This window comes from Geotrypetes seraphini, chromosome 9 (genome assembly GCF_902459505.1).
Source record: "Geotrypetes seraphini chromosome 9, aGeoSer1.1, whole genome shotgun sequence".
Taxonomy (NCBI): Eukaryota; Metazoa; Chordata; class Amphibia; order Gymnophiona; family Dermophiidae; genus Geotrypetes; species Geotrypetes seraphini.
In genome coordinates this window covers 79,520,975-79,541,478 of record NC_047092.1, presented here as the reverse complement: position 1 = coordinate 79,541,478, position 20,504 = coordinate 79,520,975, and the positions used below count along the sequence as shown (strand labels likewise).

The 20,504-nt window shown below is 41.2% G+C and overlaps 1 protein-coding gene across 1 annotated transcript in view; it reads left to right on the top strand.

Moving 5' to 3' along the window:
- Positions 1-20,504, top strand: part of GRIP1 (glutamate receptor interacting protein 1) — a 399,879-nt gene that overhangs the window by 290,798 nt on the left and 88,577 nt on the right. Inside the window, 5 exon segments of the mRNA XM_033958481.1 lie at positions 1,784-1,853; positions 7,407-7,552; positions 15,700-15,844; positions 18,925-19,064; positions 19,407-19,592. Coding sequence (XP_033814372.1) covers positions 1,784-1,853; positions 7,407-7,552; positions 15,700-15,844; positions 18,925-19,064; positions 19,407-19,592 — 687 coding nt within the window.

Sequence of the window (20,504 nt, the reverse complement as noted above, 5' to 3'; positions counted from 1 at the left end):
GCCTGCCTCAGGGGTTTTGTGGTTTTGTTTTGTGTTTTTAAACATGCATCCTGATTGGCTGGTTAGACAGTGGTAGGATGCCTACCGCCGCCTACAATCAGAATTTGGTCCTTAGATCATGCCTGCCAGCACCTAACTTAAATGTTTTAATTGGTTTTAAGTGGCACGGTAATTGGTCACGCCATTGTAAACCAATTAAAAACTTTTTTAAACAATTGGGCACCTGGGCCCGTGGCACCTACTGGCACCTATTGACGTCAAAGTCCAGAAGTAGGCATGTTTAGGGGAGGCACCAGGCTTCAGCGTCACTAGGCATCACTGTTTGCAATTCTGCAAAGACCCTAGATGCTGGAAATGAAGCACTGTAAAACCCTGGTCTTCTGGGATGCACTGGGAGTGGCCTAAGGCTCCGATTGGGGAGTGCCAAAAGAAGGGAGTGGGCATCCCTCCTGCTGCAGACAGTGTGTGTGTTGGGGGGGGGGTTCAGGGGTTCCCTGCCATGGCCGCTCAGCCAATCATGTCAGGTAAATTCCCCCCTCCCCCATCAGTTGAGCAGCAGGGACTCCCCAAAGCCATGATTCTGTAAAACAGTGCTCTAGAATGATTGACAGGCAATCTGACTTAGGCACCAATTATAGAATTGCAGATTTGGGAAGTCCCTGCCACTCAGCTGATGGGGGAAGGGGCAATTCTCCTGACGAGATCGGTTGCTATGTTCTAGTGGCATACATAAGCGGCTGAATTGTAGTCCAGGGTTTTTAAAGCCTGCATTTTAGCAGCCTATCTTGGCATGATTCGCGGCTGGGTAGCCACATTAGCCCACTTAACACCTCTTCCGGCGTTAACCATGCCTACTTTGGTGTTCCATGGCTTAAAGCGGCTACCCAGCCGCGATTCCAGCAGCCATTTCAGCCGCCTTTTATTTAGGCATCGGTAGGTGCTTCAACCCTGCCATTTCTGACTGCATTTTTCAATTACTTAGGCATCAGCAGGGTGCCTACCAACGCCTAAATTTAGGTTCTGGTTATAGAATTTCCCCCTTAGTGCCCAACATTAAACATATCCCTAGTTAGTTATATTCAGCTTGGCGAAGATATAATAAGACGTTTATAAAATTATGAGTACTGTAGAGCAGAATAAATAAGGAGTGATAACTCTTTCAAATAGTAGTAGGACTAGGAGACAGTCCATAAAGCTAAGCATTTGCAGATTTGAAACAAAATAGAGAAAGTATTTTTCCTATCAATTAAGCTGTGGAATTCATTGCAAGATGACATGGTCCAGACATTTAGCATAGCTGGGTTTAAAAGGGACTTGGTCACATTCTCGAAGAAAATAGTCCATGACAGACTTGAAGAAATTCACCATTCACATGAGTCAGCTGTGTGAAATAGACACAGTTCCTGCTTAGCATATTTTAAATCACTGTGACCTGTACCTAGAAATAGTGGTATGTTATATTTTTTTAATAAACATAAATATCCAAACTGACTACTTTCAAAGACAGAATATTAGGCTTGATAGCCTAAAGTCTATTTATTTATTTAAAACATTTTTTTGCTCACAATTTTATACACATAATAAAAATAGAAATTTGAAAAAGTAACATACATCAGACATGGAAAAACTAGAATAATATCATATCTCAAGCTCACCAACACTACATAAAAAGAGTTTTAACAGTAGCTCAACTCGTTATATTTCTCTGTAAAAAAAAATCTAGCATGGCATGATTTTATATTTTTGTTTCTGAATAACTGAGAATGCTTTTGTCTTTTCACAGCTCCTTCTAGTAGAAAACCTGGGGATCATCTTATTATTTCTGATATCAAAAAAGGAAGTGTTGCCTACCGGTGAGCTACTGTATCTTGCAAACATAAATGTGTTGTCTTAAAATGTAGTTGTCTTTAATACATATTGTAAAAAAACTCTTATTTCAATAACAGGGTTTCACATATTATAAGATTACAGTTATGGTTTTGTTCATACAGTGGCGTACCTGGCAGGGTGGAAACCCAGGACAGAGCACCCCTCCTCTGGCTGGAGTAGCCCCCTCCTCCAGGAGTGGGAGGATGCGTGGAGCAGTTGCGAGGCCGCAGCCCACCTGCACTCAGCTGGCAGTTCTGCTGGTCCCCTGTCCCGCAATAGGAAGTGGACGTCAGAGTGGGTGGGGCCAGTGGAGCCAATGGCAGCGCGCAGGTGAACCACAGTCCTGCAATCACTATGGCAGCCCCTAACTCCCTGACCACCCCGCACTTGGTACACTACTGTGTTCATATGCAAAAATATGGATATCTGGCTAATGGTTTTTCCATAGCTACGCACAAATGCAGTAGAAAAATTCATGCTCTGTTCAATTTCCCTTCTGTAAAAGGTTGTAAAAGCAAGAAATTCCTAAATCACTCTTTAGCATTTCAGGCAGCTTCTCTTGAAAAAGAATTTTGATCATTGTTACTCACAGCTGTTTCTTACAAACATTTTAGAAAACAGCTAAAAACCTATCTTTTCTCCAAATACCTGATTAGCTGACTCATTCAAATATATGATTATGTTTAATGTTTATAATCTTTTGTAAACCACGTGGAACTTTTTGGTAACACAATCTATAAATATGATGTGATGTTATGTTATGTTATGAAAGGATCCCAACTAGGAGGTCTGTTTTTGTGGAAGTGCTTACTTCAAGAAATGGAGTAAAATTTTCACATATCTGGAGCTATATATAGGCATCGCCACCCAAAAAACTGCCTTGTTACCCCTTTTCCACCCTAAAATCAGCAGTGGCATCACCTCCTTACCTCCCTCTACAATTCCCCTATCCTGTGGTTCCAGTATCAACTCCCTACCTCTTTCTGTTCCCCCTCCCCAGGGACCCTATAAATTTGCTGTGTTCATTGACAGTGCCAGAAAAAGGCTTTCTCCAGCTATCCCCTATGTCTTTCTCTCTGCCACCACTTTCTGTTCCCACATAGTATAGAACAGTGCTTCTCAGCCTTTTCAAACCAAGTACCCCTAAATCTAACAAATACCAACTGAGTATTCCCACCCAAGCTCTGCCCCAGACATGCCCAAATTCCGCCCCTGACTCCACTCCCATAATAATAGTACTAATTGTAATGCAATTTCTTCCATCCATTTTTCATATACACACAATATAATCTTATTAATACATAATGATAAACACAAAATTAAAAAACACAAAGCACACTGTACGCAGAGAAAATGTTAATTATCATTTATATTCAGGTTTTTTTCAAAGATGTCAAGGCAGCTGACTTTAAAATATGAAATCAGTAACAACTATAGAAAAATAGACAAATATAGATCAAAATATAGACAATAGATATAAATTCTCAAAACTGACACATTTTGATCACTAAATTGAAAATAAAATCATTTTTCCTACCTTTGTTGTCTGGTGATTTCACGAGTCTCTGGTTGCACTTCCTTCTGACTGTGTATCCAATATTTCTTTCTTTCTTTCTGACTCTTGCATGCTTCCTCTCCTCCAGACCTCATTCCATTCCCCAATCAACATCTCTCTCTGTCACTCTGTGAGTCCAACTTTTCTTCCTCTCTCATCTCCCAGATCATGTGCAGCATTTTTCACCACTACTCACCAATCCCATGTCCATTTCTCCTTCTATCACTACTCTCCAACACCATGCCACATCTCTCCCTCCATCATTATGCTCAACATTCCTCCCCTTGCATCCCCTTCAATCTGTCCCTCTGGTCCCTTTCCACCACCATATCCAACATTTCTTCTTCTCATCCTTCTATTCCCCATGCATCTCTACCTCACTCCTCTCTCTCTATGCCCAATTTTCCTTTCTTCCTTTCCCCATGTGAACCATCTCTCCCTCACACACTCATGCTCAACAATTTTCCCTTTCTATTCCCTCCCCACCTATATCCCAAGTTAATGCCCCCTTCCTCTCTCCATTCTGTGTCCAATGTTCATGCCTCCCTTTCTTCCTCTGTCGAGTTCGTGCCCCCTCCCCCTCACTGCCTTCCAGCCTTTGTTCCACCCCTTCCTCCTTCCCCCGAAGCCTGCCTGCCCTCCACTGAAGCTGCCGCCAATTCCGCCCTGCCACCTGACATGCTCCATCCCCCCCTGCCGCCGCTGCTGCCACCCGACATGCTCCATCCATCCATCTCCCACCACTGCTGCAATTCCAGGCAAGGAAGGGCCAGGTGTATGTAGCAATTGCATGCAGCTGGCCCACAAGCCTTCCCCCCGATATCAATTCTGACGTTAGAAAAAAGGTTCAGAGCCAGCCCACCAGCCTAATAGCACACCACCCCCTAGACCCTCTATCAGATCTATGAATGTAAGTACAAAGAACCTCATTTTCAATTTAATGGACATCATTCAATATTTATTTATTTTAAAATTTCTATTCCACTTAAAACCTAAGCGGATTACATTAAAAGCACATATATAAGCTCCTACATATAACATTGAAGACAAATATGAGGTATACAGTATAATGTGCCAATAGGTGTACTGCCCTGGATCACGGCTAACAGGCATATCTGGAGCCACCTGAAAAATAGGCTAGTTTTTGGCATGCCTAAAATGTAGGCATGGAAGTAGGTGCCTACCAGGAGTTATTCTGTAAGAGACCACCTAACTACAAATCACACCTATGCCTATCTCGGTCTGTTTTCTCTTAGGGTGCCTATAAATTTTAGGCAGCCTTTTACAGAATCACATTCTACTGATAGGTGCCTACTTTTCAATTGTCTCTCGTTAACAGCGCTGATTAGTCTCATTATTCAATTAACGGAGTCACCTATCGGTAGGTGCCATTTTTAGGATTTCCTAGTAAGTGCTATTTTATACTCCTCAATTCATCTAAGCTTTGTATGTTGTTACTACAGTATAACTATAATTCAGCAGAGAGAAATTATCCCGCTGCATTAACAACCTTCATTCAGTAATTTATTCATTGAATATTCACTGTTCCTCAGCGGGCCACCACACACTCAAGCATTCTCATAGTGTATGGCTTTATGCTCCCACTCCTCATTGGAACCAGTTTCTATTTTTTAAATATTATACTTTTTTGCAATTTTCTGTATAAATACGTGTTAAATACTAAGAATACTTAGCTTTTAGCTTTTGGCTTTTAGCAAGACGCTGTGCAGGGGAGTTTGTGTGAAAACAAACTTTCTCAAGGCTCCAACTCCCTGTGAGATATAAAATCAAGATCTAAATTACACTAGTCCACCTTCCCAACTTCTTACAGCACTTTTGCTAAGTATAATTTTATAAAATATGTTTAAATCATTCTTACCTCTCACAAACCACCATAGCGTCGAAACGAAATGGCTGGCCGACTCTAAATCACATGATTTATAGGCTCCGTCCCCTCACGTCATCATGACGTCAGGGGACGGAGTTCACCTTAATATAACAGTTATACTTAGGCACACTGAGTAACTGGACAATATGGGGGAACCTCGATCCCTATCTAATCTTATATAAGGGAGGCCCATTCTAACTCGTTATTAAGTCCATAAGGGACCACTGAGTTTAATCGGTAGATCCACCGCTGTTCAAGCATGTTAAGCCTCTGTTCCCAATCCCCTTTTAGTTCACTTGCTTCCAAATGGTCTATGACTCTCCATTTTAGTTGGTGGACCCCATGCTCTTTATCTATGCAATGCTGGACTATCGGGGCTTGTATGGCTAGAGTAGTAATCCGCGATTTGTGTTCATTAAGACGAACATTAATCGCTCTCTTAGTACGCCCCACATAAATTAAATTGCAAGGGCATACAATTATATAGACCACCCGAAGGGTTCTACAGTTGGTGTTAGTCCTAGCTTTTATTACATACCCCGACTGAGGATCAGTCCATTGGGGGCCCTCCAAAGTCAAGTGGCACCACTGGCACTGTTGGCATTTTTCGTGGCCCCTGATCGTACTAGGGTCCACTCTTGTTCTATCAGATTTTAACAGTGCCTGGCCAATGGTCTTGCCCCGGCGATGGGAAAACAGGGGAAGTTCTACTAAACATTCGTGTAAACTCAGTATGGGCCAAAATTGTTTAATATAGGAGATTAATACTCCTGATGCAATAGAGTAAGGCAAAACACAAACAAGACGATCCTCCTCTTTAACACTAGTTTTTTCTTGTAGTAAAAGGTCTCTCTGGGCATACCTTGCTCTAAGATACGCTTGTCTGACAGATCTTCTAGGGTAACCCCTTGCTAGGAATCTTGCCTCCAAATCTTTAGCTACCCTTTTGAATTCTAGTAGGGTGGAACATACCCTACGTATCCTCAAATACTGACTAATGGGCAAGTTGTATCTCAGATGGTATGGATGGTAGCTATTGAAATGGAGTAATGTATTCCTTGCTACAGCTTTTCTATATAAAGTAGTGTATATCCCTGTATCGTCCTTATTAATAAGGATGTCAAGAAATTCAATCGTGGTTTTACTATAATGGGCCACAAATTGAAGATGTGGGTTCAAGGTGTTGATCCATGTGCAAAACCTCTTCAGGTCTTGTTCTGCCCCATCCCATATTATGAAAATGTCATCCAAAAATCTTTTCCAGACCTGGATGGACTGGAAAAATGTCGAAGGGTACACTAATTCGGTCTCAAACTTCCCCATATATAGAGTGGCAATGGACGGGGCCACTGTCACCCCCATTGCAACCCCCTCTATCTGCTGGTAAATAACACCATTATATACAGTATAAACATATAGATATTTCCTATTATATATATATTACAATACAGGCCCAATATTCAGACCACAGAAGGCAGCCTACATAAGTCTCATGGTCGGCAGTGAACCCAGATATTCAATGTCGGGCTGTTTCCAGTGACTGGCATCTGAATATCTGGGGGGTTCTTGACTAGCTATAACTTAACCAGTTGTCAATATTCAGTGCTAGCCATTTAATTTATAATGGTCAAAGATAAGACTGCTATTTTGGCAGTACAATTTGCCTGCTGGACTTAGCTGGTCAGCGCTGAATATTACCAGTTATTGTGCGATATAGCCGGATATCGTTTAACCACTAATCATGAATATTCAGAGGAGATAACTGGTTCTCTTGTGCTGAATATTCACGGTTAGCCAGTTAAATGCTATTTAACTGGTCAGCAGCTCTTTCTGGCCAGTTAAATAGCTTTGAATATCGTTGGGTATATGTAAAATTTCATTACGAAGACTGTAGCTTCTTACCTTTAATATCATTTGAATATTTTATCATTTCAACAACTTAGCCATATGATTTTTATCAAATAATAGACAGAAAAAGCTTAATATAAATTCATTTCAACAATGGAAAATCAGTTTGAATGGTGCATTACAATTAATTGTGCATAAGTAGCAGATATATATTTTAATTATGTACTACTATTCATTTGCTAACAGAACTGGAACTCTAGAGCTGGGTGATAAATTGCTTGCTATTGATAACATTCGATTAGACAACTGCTCCATGGAAGATGCAGTTCAGATCCTCAAGGAATGTGAGGACCTTGTAAAGCTGAAAATACGCAAAGATGAAGATAACTCAGGTAATCCTATAAACCTAAAATCCTTCTGAGTTCCTATTCAGAACCATATAAGATAATATTTTGAAGGCCTGACCTAGTCAAAAGTGACTAAAACTATGTAAAATAACAACAAGCCAACCATGACACTTTATTTTGATTCCACAGAACCTTCCAGATCTATGTGGATAACAAAATAAGAAAATCTGCACAAACACATGTTGTATATTTAGCCTCACTCAAGAGAGGTATTCATTAGGGATGGACAGCCCATAAATGTTTTTGTTTAGTTTCTTGTGTTGTCTGCAGCATTATTCATTTTGCCTGTTTTTGGTTAGTCTTTATTTTTGTTTTGGGGGCAATGTTGATATGAGTACACATTATTTACAGAGGATACACTCATTCATAAAGATGTATTGCATATTTTTTCCTGATATTAATCTATTCTAATCTGGGATTTATGAGTTGAACTATGCCTAAAAAAGGTTCAAGGTTACTTGCAGTACAATTTAAGGAGCTACAATTTAGTACAGTACAAGGATGCTACAGGAGATACATTACAATACAGATTGAGCGATGGCATAATACAAGAAGAGATAAACTAGTATTGTTGAAAGAGTGGTGCTGCAAGGTAGAAGGTGGAGGTAACAGTCCAAGGTCATGTGGATGACAGTGTGCATAGTATCATTGAGGTAGCAAGGTGTTTGTAGGCTCAAGGGTCATTTTTCTATGTTGAATATGGTGTCAGAGAGATAAGTCTTTAGTTTCTTTCGGAGTGTGAGGTAGTTTAGTTCAGATCTGATTATTGTTGAGAGGTTGTGCTATGTCTTTGTGCCAATATACATAAACATGGTGTTGAAAATATGTTTGTATCTGAGGCCTTTTGTTGTGGGGTGGTTCATCAGAAGTTTATTAAGATTTCTGGTTGAGCTGGACCATGAGGAAGTGAATAGGTTTATGAAACTTTATGAGTGACAAGGTGGAATTTCCATGCAGGATGTGAAAGATTGTATAGGAGATTTTGAAGTTTATTCGAGTAGTGGCTAGTAGCCAATGTAACTGTTTGAGATATGTGGAGATTGGGTCATAATTTTTTTAGCTTGAAAATAAGTCTAATTGCTGTGTTTTGGATTAGTTGCAGTTTGCAGATCAATGTTATATTGATGCCTGCGTAGAGGGAGTTACAGTAGTCAAGCTGTGATAAAATTAGCATTTGTACTAGTATGGCGAAGTGTCATTCATGGAAGTAGGGTCTTATGAGTCTTAGCTGTGTCATGGAGAAGATTTTTCCCCAGAGGTTTGAGATTTGTGCTTCAAGGGATAGTGTGGAATCCAGTATAACACCCAGTACTTTGGAGAATTCTTCAATGTCTATTTTAACTCCAGATGGCAGGACAATGCTATTGGAAACTGTAGGGGTGTGTGGGTCCAGAGGATACTGGTTTTGGTTGCATTCAGTTTTAGTTTAATTTTGTTCCATAATTGTTTCTTGTTGATGTTAGCCATTTTTTTGATACATCTAGTTGATTGTCTATAATGGGAATGAGGAGGAGAATGTAATCTACTTAGGATAACAGGCATTCATTTTTGACAAATGTAATGGTACCGAGAGAGCTCATGAATAGGATGAACAGTATTGGGGAAAGTAGAGAACCCTGGGGTACTCCACAGAATGCTTTCCAACTGGTGAAGAAGACAATATCTTTCTTGGATGTCGTTAAATCAGCTAAGTATAGTGCCTGTGATTTCAATTTCAGATAGTTTCATTAGGAGAAGGTGGTGGTTTACAGAATTGAAGGCTGCGGAGATGCTGAATTGAAGAAGGGTGGCTTGTTGACCTATGCTTAATATCTGTTTAATCTTTGTGGTAAGGATTAGCAAAAGCAGTTCAGTGCTGTGCTGTGATCGGAATCCAAACTGAGAGGGATGTAGGCTGGAGTACTGTTCAATGTAGGATGTGAGTTGCTTATATATATGTGTTTCTAGGAGCTTGGTAAGTATAGGGCTACCTGCTATGGGTCTATAGTTTGAAAGAATGGATAGGTCGACATTTTATGATTTTGGTATGGGTGTGTGAGCTATTTTACCCATTTCAGCCGAGAGTTGGGCTTGATTTAGAAGGTTGTTTAGGAACTTTGTGATCCAGCTGACGATTACTTAAGGTGCAATGGCTAGTAGATATGGAGGGGCAGCTGTCGAGGGAGTTGTTAAGGGTCGATAATTTCTTTAGAAAACTCACTATTTCACCTGTTGTTAGTGGAGTGAGGGTGTTCCATATCTGGTCTACTGTGCAGGGGTCATCAGAGTTTTGTGGAATGGTGTGTATATATTCCAGGGTGGGCTGTGTTTTCTCGACTTCTGTTTGTACTAATCTGATCTTGTTGAGGAAGAAGTCTGCAAGGTCTGGCTGTCTGTTGAGACTTATAAGTGCCCTTTTCTGGTAGTGCTGAAAGGCTGTGTATGCAGCGAAATAACTTGTTGTCAGGGGTTTTATTTTCTATCTCTTGAGCATAACAGTTTTTCTTAGCCTCAGCAATATTAAATTTGAATTTGTTGATCACTGCCCTCCATATTATTTTGCAATAAGACATCTTACTTTTCTGCCATTGTCTTTCCAGTCTTCGGCAGGTGTGCTTTTCTTTTCTGAGTTTCTGTGAACCATGGAAAGAGTTTAGTGCATTTTATGTTGTGGTGGTGTAAGGGGGCAAGAGGGTCTAGGGTGTTTGTGATTGATTTGTTCCAATTTGACAGCATTGCATTGGTTGAGCCAAAGTAGTGAGATAACTACTTTGTTCTAGAATTGAGTAGGGTTTATTCTGCCTCCTACCTGTTTATTAGAGTAGGAGGAAGTGCAGGTTAGTATTGGTGATGAGACAGGAGGGTATGGAGACTATGAAGTTGAGGGTATGGCCTTTTACATGTGTTGGACTGGATATTTTGAGATTTGGCAGTCTTCAAGCAGCATTTTGAAGTAATAGACGGCATTATTATCTGAGGCTTCAAGGGGAAGATTTATGTCTGAATATAAACAATCTGGTGTATTAACAGACTAGACTTGAGATGATTTCTTGCAAATTTATATTATTGCTTGATTGGGGGCCAAGAGGGCAATATATCCATAGGAGGCCTGTGAATGTGAATGATACTGTACCCTTGTGGGCAGAGGTGGGGCAGTTCAGGACTATTAAGGTATTTTAGTCAGGTTTCAGTGATCAAGTTTCAAGTTTATTTAAAATTTGATTTGATCGCAATATCATATTTCAATGAGATTTACAAATATAAAAACGGTGTTTTAGTAAAAAAAACCCACATACTTTAATACTCTGACAATACACGAAACAAGAGGGAAACAGGTTGAACTGCAATGTTTAGGAGAAAAAGAGAACATATAAGATTAGAACATTAGGATAGGGAATTGTTACCCATTACTGTATTTCCCCACATATAGGCCACGCAAAATGCCTATGCAAGTTTTAAACCTAGTAGATAAGCCACCCAATTGTATTAGCTGCAGCTTATCTACCAGTAGCTGGGGTAGCCTATACTGTTTTTTAAAATCATCCCCCCTATCTACCTTGCTGGACGGCAGACGACTGCCTCCTCAAATCTCGCAGCCAACGGTGCAGGGCAGGAGCGATCTTTTCAATCTCCAGCCTGGCCCCGCGCTGCTTCCTGCATGGCTTTGGTCTCAAGGCATTACTATCTGATGTGTCCTTGCACACCAGAAAACTGGAGGTGCATGTTGCCACCATGGAAGACACTTCTGCTTCGACCTCAGACTCTGGAGTCTCTCTCTATGCCCAACAATTTTCCTCTTTCTTCCTTTCCCCCATGTGCACCATCTTTCCCTCTCACTTACACATTCATCCCAAACAATTCTCCCTTTGTATCCCCTCCCTTGTGTCCCAAGTTCATGCATCCTCCCTTCCTTCTGTGTTCCAAGTCTGTATCCCCCCCTCCCTGCCTTCCAACCTTTGTCCCAAATTCATGCCCCTCCCATGTAACAACGCACTCCCCCCCCCCTCTTTTTTCCCTTAGTCCCATATTATCCCTTCTCTCCCTTACTTCTTCAGGGCCATCCTGCTGGGCATGTCCCCCTCTGCCAAAGCTGGATCAGCACTGGCAGCTCCCCTCGCGCTTGCAGCTGACCGTGAGTCCAGCAGGCACCCTCCTTCCTTATCGCCTGTAAGTCCAGCAGTCCTCCACCCTCGCACTAGGCCTCCCTCCATCGAAGCTGACTGGAGGGCTTCCCTCCGATGTCAGACCTGACATTAGAGGGAAGCTTTTCTGGTCAGGCAGTTACCTCGACCGTCGGACACCATCTTCCTTCCAGATTTTCTGCTCCTTATCTTCAGTGCCAGCCGCACTTGTTTGCCGGCTCTTGCACGCTAAATGCTGCTGACCTGGTTCCGGTTCAGCTGCATGCAAGAGCCACTGTGCGCTGTCCCAGCAAACAAGTGCATCTGGTGCTGAAGATAAGGAGCAGCCAAGCCAGAAGGAAAAGAGACATGTGCTTGCAGATGACACAAATTCTTCACGAACTGGCAGAAAATTTTTGCAGACCGACACCGGTCCACGGACCAACGGTTGAAGAGCACTGCTCTAAACTTTGTACTGAATGAGTAGATCAAGCCTATTATTCTTTGAATCCTTTAAAGAAGGGTGGGGTAGCTGTTTTGTTTCAGAAGGGTTTTATGGACCAGGTTACTCAAGTTCAGAAAGATACTAATGGGTGGAAGGTACTGTTATGGGTCCAGGCCTCAGGACTAGACTTCTATCTTCTAGCTGTATATGCATCCAATGTATATGAGCATGCTTTTTTCTGTAAGTTAGTCTGTCTAGCTCTGCAGGATGATCCTTTACATGTAGTCTTTGCGGGGGACATTAATCAGGTTCTTGACCACCAGATGGACAGTTTGGACCCCACCAAAGGAACTAATTTGGGAGCTAGAGTTTACCTTTCCTCTGTTGCTCTTTGGATCTTGTGGACCCCTGGCATTTATTGAATCCTACTGCTAAGGATTATACATATATATCGCATGAGCACAGGTCTTTGTCTCGTATTGACTATATTCTTCTCCCTTTGACTTTGTTTTCATGTGTCATTTCTGCAGATATTAGTCTCATAGTCATCTTGGACCATGCAAATGTTGTTTAGAGTTGGACCTACCTCATTCTTCCTCTGGGGCATTTAGATGGCGGGTCTCTGCTTATCTTTATCAAGATAAGCATTTTTACTTTTATTTGACCTCTAAATGTGAAGATTTTTGTAACTTCAATGTGCAACATCAAGACGAACCTCTGTTGTTTTTGGAGACTCTTAAGGAGGTGGTTCTCCACAAACATATCATTCATTATACATCTTCTCGAGCTTGTCGCTTGGCCCATTGCATTATTCTTCTGGAAAAACAATTACGGAAAGCCAAATCTCAGTTTATTCATCATCCTTCTAGATCTACTAGGGAAGCTTATTTTTCAGTGCAGTCTGCTTTGAATGCTTTACTTCATGAGCGAACCAAGAAATTTCTCACCAGATATTTCCATTCTATGAGAAAAAGAGACCAACTGATTTTCCCACCAAAATTCAAAATTGTAAACAACTGACTTTCCCATCTGTGACTGCAGGTGCTGAAGCAAAGTGTGTTACCCATACACAATATATGTCCCCATTAAAAAAAAAAAAAAAAAAAAAAAAAAGTTGTGGCTTAGGTATCTGAGCCAGTCAGGGCCTTAGGCCACCTTCCCAGTGCATCCTTCTTGCCGGCTTCTACAAAGAGGGGAGGGGCTGGGGTGTTCAGAGCTGACCCCCCCCCCAGACCACCAGGGCTGTTTTTTGGGGTCTTGTTAGTGGGGTGGTGGGAGTGGGGGATCTTCATGTAGGGTGGGGGGGTGCCGGGGGAAAGTTGGGAGGGAAGAGTGTTGGGAGGGTCCAGGTGGCCCTGATGCCTAATTGGGTTCCTGAGGCAGGTGGGAGTAGGCATCCCTCCTATCTCTCTGGGTGCGTCACTATCACGGGGGCAGCCATCATCATTGGGGGATTCAAGGACCCACAGTTGTTGGGGGGGCTTGGATTGCTTATTTTTGTTTAATGTGGCAGATATTGTATAACATATGCACAGCATCTGTGCCCATTAAAAAAAAAAAGTTATGGTATGTTATTATAAATATATTAGTTTCAGGGCTGAAATATGGGTAGGACAGGTAAGCGATAGGTCTTTAACCTGTCGCTTATTTTGGATCGCCAAAAGCAATCACTTTATTTTGTACATCGGGAAGGCATGTGAAAGCATCAATTGCGCTGCTAGTTTACATGGCATTTCAATATTAATGATCTTATTTGCATGGCCGGATCAGAGAATGAGCAATCGTGCACAAAGCCACGTGGTGAGCCATTTTGTTCATCAGGTCGGCAAATCTGATTGTCGCTAAACCAGTCAAATCTGAAGTAATACTGCCTGATTCGCATCAATTCACCGATTCACCTCAGTGAATCGATTCACTTTTTAAAAAAATTGGACTCACTGATTCAGTGAGTCTTGAGTCCAGACATACCTTCGGACCTCTTAAGTAGCAGCAACAATGGTAGTGATTGGCTTGGCAGATACAGCGCACTGGAACAAGCTTCTCCTGACCTGCCTCGCCAGGGCCTTCCCTCTGCTGTGTCACTGATGATGCGGCAGTGAGAATCCCTGGCGGGCAGGCCTTGAGAAGCCTGTTTACTGCGCTGCCTTTGCAAATCTGGCCACTGTTGTTGCTACTTTAGGAGGCCCGAAGGGGGGAGGGGGGTCAGTCGGGAGGTGCTGCACAGGAGACTAGGAGGGATGTAAAGCTGCTACACAGGGGGATGAGAGGGAGGGATGAAAAGCTGCTGCACGGGGGGAAGGGGGGGGACAGAGCAGAGAGGAAGAATTGGTGGAGATGGGATGGAGGAGAGGAAAGGAGAGATGTAACAGAGATAGAAAGGGGTGATAGGGAGATATTCTGCATATGGTAGAGGATAGGGAGAAATGTTGGACATAGGATAGAGGCAAGGAGAGATGGTTCATGGGGAGAAAGAAATAGTGCACATGATAATGGAGGGGAGGAGGGAAGAGAAACTTCATGGAGGGGAATAGAGAGGTTTAATCCAGAGCACAAGGTAGGGAGAGAGAGAGAGATGGTAGACAGTGGAAAAGAAACAGAAATGTTGGATATGGCAGTGGAAGAGATAGTACAGAGATGGAAGATGGATGGTGAGCATGGAGAAAGAGGAAAATGTCAAATGGGCAGAAGACCTTGGCAAACGAGTTAACAGAAGACAAACAGAAACTAGAGCCTGGGACCAACATGATTTGAATAATAAAATGACCAGACAACAAAAGGTAGAAAAAATAATTTTATTTTCTATTTTGTGATTACAATATTTCAGATTTGAAATGTGTATCCTGCCAGAGCTGGTGTTAAACAGTGAACATGAGCTAGGACCTAACAGAGAGAGGAAAAGTCTTGTTTATTTTGTTTACTCTACAGCTCTGACATAGGGCTGGAGAGGGCACAGGGGCTGGGGTGGGAGAAGAGGCTATAAAATAAACCCACCAGGATGTTTGGAAAAAACGCTTATTGGGTGGGAAAAGTGGTTCGAATTGAATTGAAAAATCAATTCAATAGACCAAATCAAATCGAAAAATTTTTCCCTGAATCTAGCAGCACTAATCTGGAGAGTTCAGATATTTTCCAGCAGGAGATTCCCCCTTATTAGCATCACTACATCTACTGAATTATTCTATACAGTAGCTTAATTTAAATATAGGAAACCTTAGCCTAATAGTAGGAAGCTGATAACAAGGAAGCCCAGTTAATACCCCACTGCAACTCCTTGTGATTGAGGGCAAGTTACTTAACCCTCCATTGCATCAGGTACACACAGCCACAGATTATAAATTCTGGGGACAGGAAAATACCTACTGTACCTGAGTGTAATCAGCCTTGAGCTACAACTGAAAAAAGACATGAGCCAAATCCAAAATTCCTTCCCTTTTTACATGAGTGGATGAGTTGTTTATCTGACTGTGACCATTTGTAGAAAGAGGCTTATGCACCATTTCATTTCTGGATTCTTATTGAAATGTTGTTATATTCTCCATACTTTGCATTATATGAAACCAATTGCACACTCTTGCAATATATTGCAGATGAACAAGAGACTAGTGGAGCCATCGTTTATACTGTAGAACTCAAACGGTATGGTGGACCTCTGGGCATCACAATCTCAGGTACAGAAGAGCCTTTTGATCCAATAACGATCTCAAGTCTTACTAAAGGAGGACTAGCTGAGAGGTAAATAGAATACATTTATCAAAATCCATATGTGAATGTGTTTAGTCCTTTATTTAAATTAACCAATAGTCTTCAAAGAGCATTATGTAATATTCTGTGTGTTTACTAAGCACTAACAACCATGAGACACTATAGTATAACTTTCTTCCATGGGTTCTTTCTTGTGTAGACCAAAAAACCACCTTCACGCACTACATAGCCTTGGGAAAACTTGTGGCAGTTGCAGAAGATTCAGCTATCATAGGAGAGGGGAAAGAAGGAGGGAAGATTTGTCCCTAGGCCTAAGGCAATCGTAACTCAGTCAAATAAAGTCTTCATTGCATCCCCAAATAAACTTTACTTTTATGGCTGTAGAAAATAAAGTCATAAAATACTGTTCATCAAGATACAAGTTCCCGTAAGTTGTCTTTCCTCTTGCAAACCCTAACTGAATCTAACAAAGATCTGTTATTCTGACTCAAGGTTTTCCACACAATCCCTCAGATACTGGCTGATTATTCCTTTTATCCATGCAAGAAATACAGCAAAGAATAAATTAAAAGTTTTTTTCTACAGTAGCCCTATAATTTCAAACTTTGTAGATCACTTATGTTGTCTCAGTCTCTTTACTTATTGTGAACCGCATAGAACTGCGAGGTTTTGCGGTCTAGAAATGCAAATGTTATGTTATGTTATTTTCATTGAGTATCAAAGCTGTTTCACATTTAATCCTCCAGAGAGCTTTGAAGGATGTTTTGAAGAACATTTGTTTTTGATCAAATACTCACGTGGAGTAAAAACTGGCTGGAGCATAGGAAACAGAGAGTGGGGGTAAATGGACAATACTTGGACTGGAAGAGCATCACCAATGGGGTGCTGCAGGGCTCGGTTCATGGACCCGTGCTCTTCAACATCTTTATAAATGATCTGGACATAAGTATGACGAGCATGGTGATTAAATTTGTGGACGATATGAAGTTATTCAGAGTAGTGAAGACGCAGGGGGATTGCGAAGATCTGCAACGTGACATAATCAGGCTCGAGGAATGGGCATCGACATGGCAGATGAGGTTCAACATGGACAAGTGTAAGGTGATGCATGTCGGTAACAAAATTTTCATGCACAAATACAGGATGTCCAGGGCAATACTTGGAGAGACCTCCCAGGAAAGGGACTTAGGAGTTCTAATCGACAAGTCAATGAAGCCGTACGCGCAATGTGCGGTGGCAGCGAAAAGGGCGAACAGAATGCTAGAAATGATAAAGAAGGGGATCACGAACAGATCAGAGGAGGTTATCATGCCGCTGTACTGGGCCTTGGTGCATGCTCACCTGGAGTACTGTGTACAGCACTGGTTGCCGTACATGAAGAAGGACATGGTATTACTCGAGAGTGTCCAGAGAAGAGCGACTAAGATGGTTAAGGGGTTGGAGGAGCTGCCGTACAGCAAAAGAAAGATTAGAGAAACTGGGCCTCTTCTCCCTCGAACCGAGGAGATTGAGAGGGGACATGATTGAAACATTCAAGGTACTGAAGGGGATAGACTTAGTAGATAAGGACAGGTTGTTCACTCTCTCCAAGGTAGGGAGAACAAGAGGGCACTCTCTAAAGTTGAAAGGAGATAGATTCTGTACAAACGTAAGGAAGTTCTTCTTCGCCCAGAGAGTGGTGGAAAACTGGAACGCTCTTCCGAAATCTGTCATAGGGGAAAACACCCTCCAGGGATTCAAGACAAAGTTAGACAAGTTTCTGCTGAACAAGAACGTACGCTGATAGGGCTAGTCTCAGTTAGGGTGCTGGTCTTTGACCAGAGGGCCGCTGTGTGAGCGGACTGCTGGGCATGATGGACCACTGGTCTGACCCAGCAGTGGCAATTCTTATGTTTCTTATTTATGTTAAGATTGTATTTTTCCCCTTTCTTTGTGGAGGAAGAATGTTATGAATAATTTTGTATATGATGCAGAAAAATTGGCACTGATAAAAATTAGCACTAAGTGCTATTCTACAAACAGCATTTAGAGTTTGGTGCTATTTATAGAATAGCATTTTGCATCCAATTCTGGGTATGAGGATTTACATCAACTGAAATGTATTGTAAATTATTAAACCTAAATTAGGCACAGATCTCTCTTATTCTATAATACTGCATGCAATTTCAAGGAGCACCCATAATCTGCCCATGCTCTTACTATGGCTACACCTCCTTTTCAGATCTGCCCATAAAATTTATGCATGGATCCTAGTGCTTAAAGATGCATGCATAAATTTAAATTCCTGTTAATTACCACGAATAATTGATCATTAATACCCAATTAATGGTACTAATTGGCTCTTTTGTCAATTAAATTGCAAATCTCCAACCTACTGTTAACCACCCCAGACTACAAGATTTTCAGAAAAGAAATAAAAACTATACTCTTCAAGAAATTCCTGAAACAGTCCTAACCTCACCTACTCTTAACAACTCTTACTCTTAACAACACTTACTCTTAACAACTCTAGAAATGACAATTGATCGATCCTTTACAACGCTAGAAATGACTATTATTCTTCCATTGTAACCCCCATTCTTTATATCTTTTGTAACCCCCATTTGTATATCTTTTGTAATCCGCCTTGAACCGCAAGGTAGTGGCGGAATAGAAATCTCTAATGTAATGTAATTAGGACTGCATCCAAGTTCTCATATGCAAGTTTGAACGCCATATATAGAGAATTAGAATACATAGTTTGACCAAGGTATTTGATTGACTGCAGCATTAAATGCTAGATATGACAAGATGGTAAGTTGCTAATGCAGGATCTTACCAGTACTTGTAAATTTGTCATTTAATGATTTTTATTGTTTTTATTTTGCTGCTTATATTGAAATTGTTTTAACTTGCCTTACAATAGAGTGCCAATAAAGGCATATAATATAACCATATTTGTTTTTACAAGATCTTGAATAAAAGTTAAATAGTGTTCATATATGATTTATTGCCCTAATATTCACACCAAGAGAGATTCTAGTTTGAAAATTAAAATGTTCTAATTGAAGAATAACTTAGAGTTAAGCATTTTTTTTTTTTAAGAATTTTGTATTTGTCTGCTATTTTAGGACTGGGGCAATCCATGTAGGAGATAGGATTTTAGCAATAAATAATAACAGTCTGAAAGGAAAGCCTTTAAGTGAAGCCATACATTTGTTACAGATGGCAGGAGAGACTGTTACCTTGAAAATCAAGAAACAGACAGATGGTAAGTGCAAATGGAGTTAAATGACTGCTGTTTCAATGGTAAATGTTTACAATCAAATTTAGCTTCATTTAAGCTTCTTATGTTTATTATGTATGAAGAATAAGATATAACAGAAGAGCTAATTACTGTATTTTTCAGTGAAATCTACCCAGCAAAGTAAGGCACAGAAGGTTTTTATTTGATATGATGATATGATAACTTATTTGTAAACCCCATTTACCATATCTCCAAAGCTTGTCTAAAAATAAATTGAGTTTTATCTTCTGCAAACATACTGCCAATGATTTTATGAATTATTCTTTCAACATTTCTGATGGCACTGATATGTTATTTTCTTTTTAGCTTCCAGTCCCAGTAAAGGTTCTGTCTCCAGTCACATAAGTGAACTGAGCAATGGTGGACATGAAGTTTCTTATTCTCAGAAACCAGGCAAACTTATGGATGTTTATTCCACCATGATCCCACACATGGACAGTGCTGTAGAATCATGGGATGGTTCCAGTATTGACACTGGATATAGAAGCCAAGGTATAGTCAAAGATCTCTGGTTACCATCTAGAGTGGGGACTTGTGTTATCCCAATTTTACATGCTGAGCACCTTCAGCCTGGGAGTCATCTTGTTTACCTATCATGTTTCCAGATGCCTTGTTTACTTTTTATGCAGTGTTAACTTGCATTATAACATGTTTTAAAAATTAATGTACATTAACACTCTTAACACAGAGTTAGCCTAGATCAGGGGTGCCCAATAGGTCGATCGCGATCGACCGGTAGATCGCCAAGGCAAAGTGAATCAATCGCGGAGCCCATCCCGGGCTCTGTGATAGACTCACTTTGTCTTGGCGATCTACCAGGCCGATCAGCCTTCCTCTCCCCAAAGTCAATTCTGTCATCGAAGAGGAAGTTCTGGCCAGCCAATCACTGCCTGGCTGGGCCGGAACTTCCTCTCCGACGGAAGAATTGACGTCGGGGAGAGGAATGCTGGTCGGCCCGACGCAGGGAAGCAGAGTGAGCTTGGTTCGGCAGCGGTGGCTTGAGGGCCTGTTCCCCGATGGCAGTGGCAGTGGCTTGGGGAGGGCAGGGAGAAAGAAAGAAAGAAAGCAGGCAGGGATACAGAAGCAAAGAAGAGAAACAGAAAAAAAGAAAGGGGGCATGAAGAGAGAAAAAAAGAAAGGGAGGCAGGGAGAGAGGAAGAAAAAGTTGGGGGAGGGAATGAGGTCTGGAAGAGAGGAAGCATACAGGCTGAAAGAAGGGAAGAGAGATTGGATGCACATTCAGAAGAAGAAAGTGCAACCAGAGACTCATGAAATCACCAGATAACAAAGGTAGGAAAAATGATTTTATTTTAAATTTAGTGATCAAAATGTGTCTGAATTTATATCTGCTGTCTATATTTTACACTATGGTCCCCTTTTACTAAACCGCAATAGTGTTTTTTA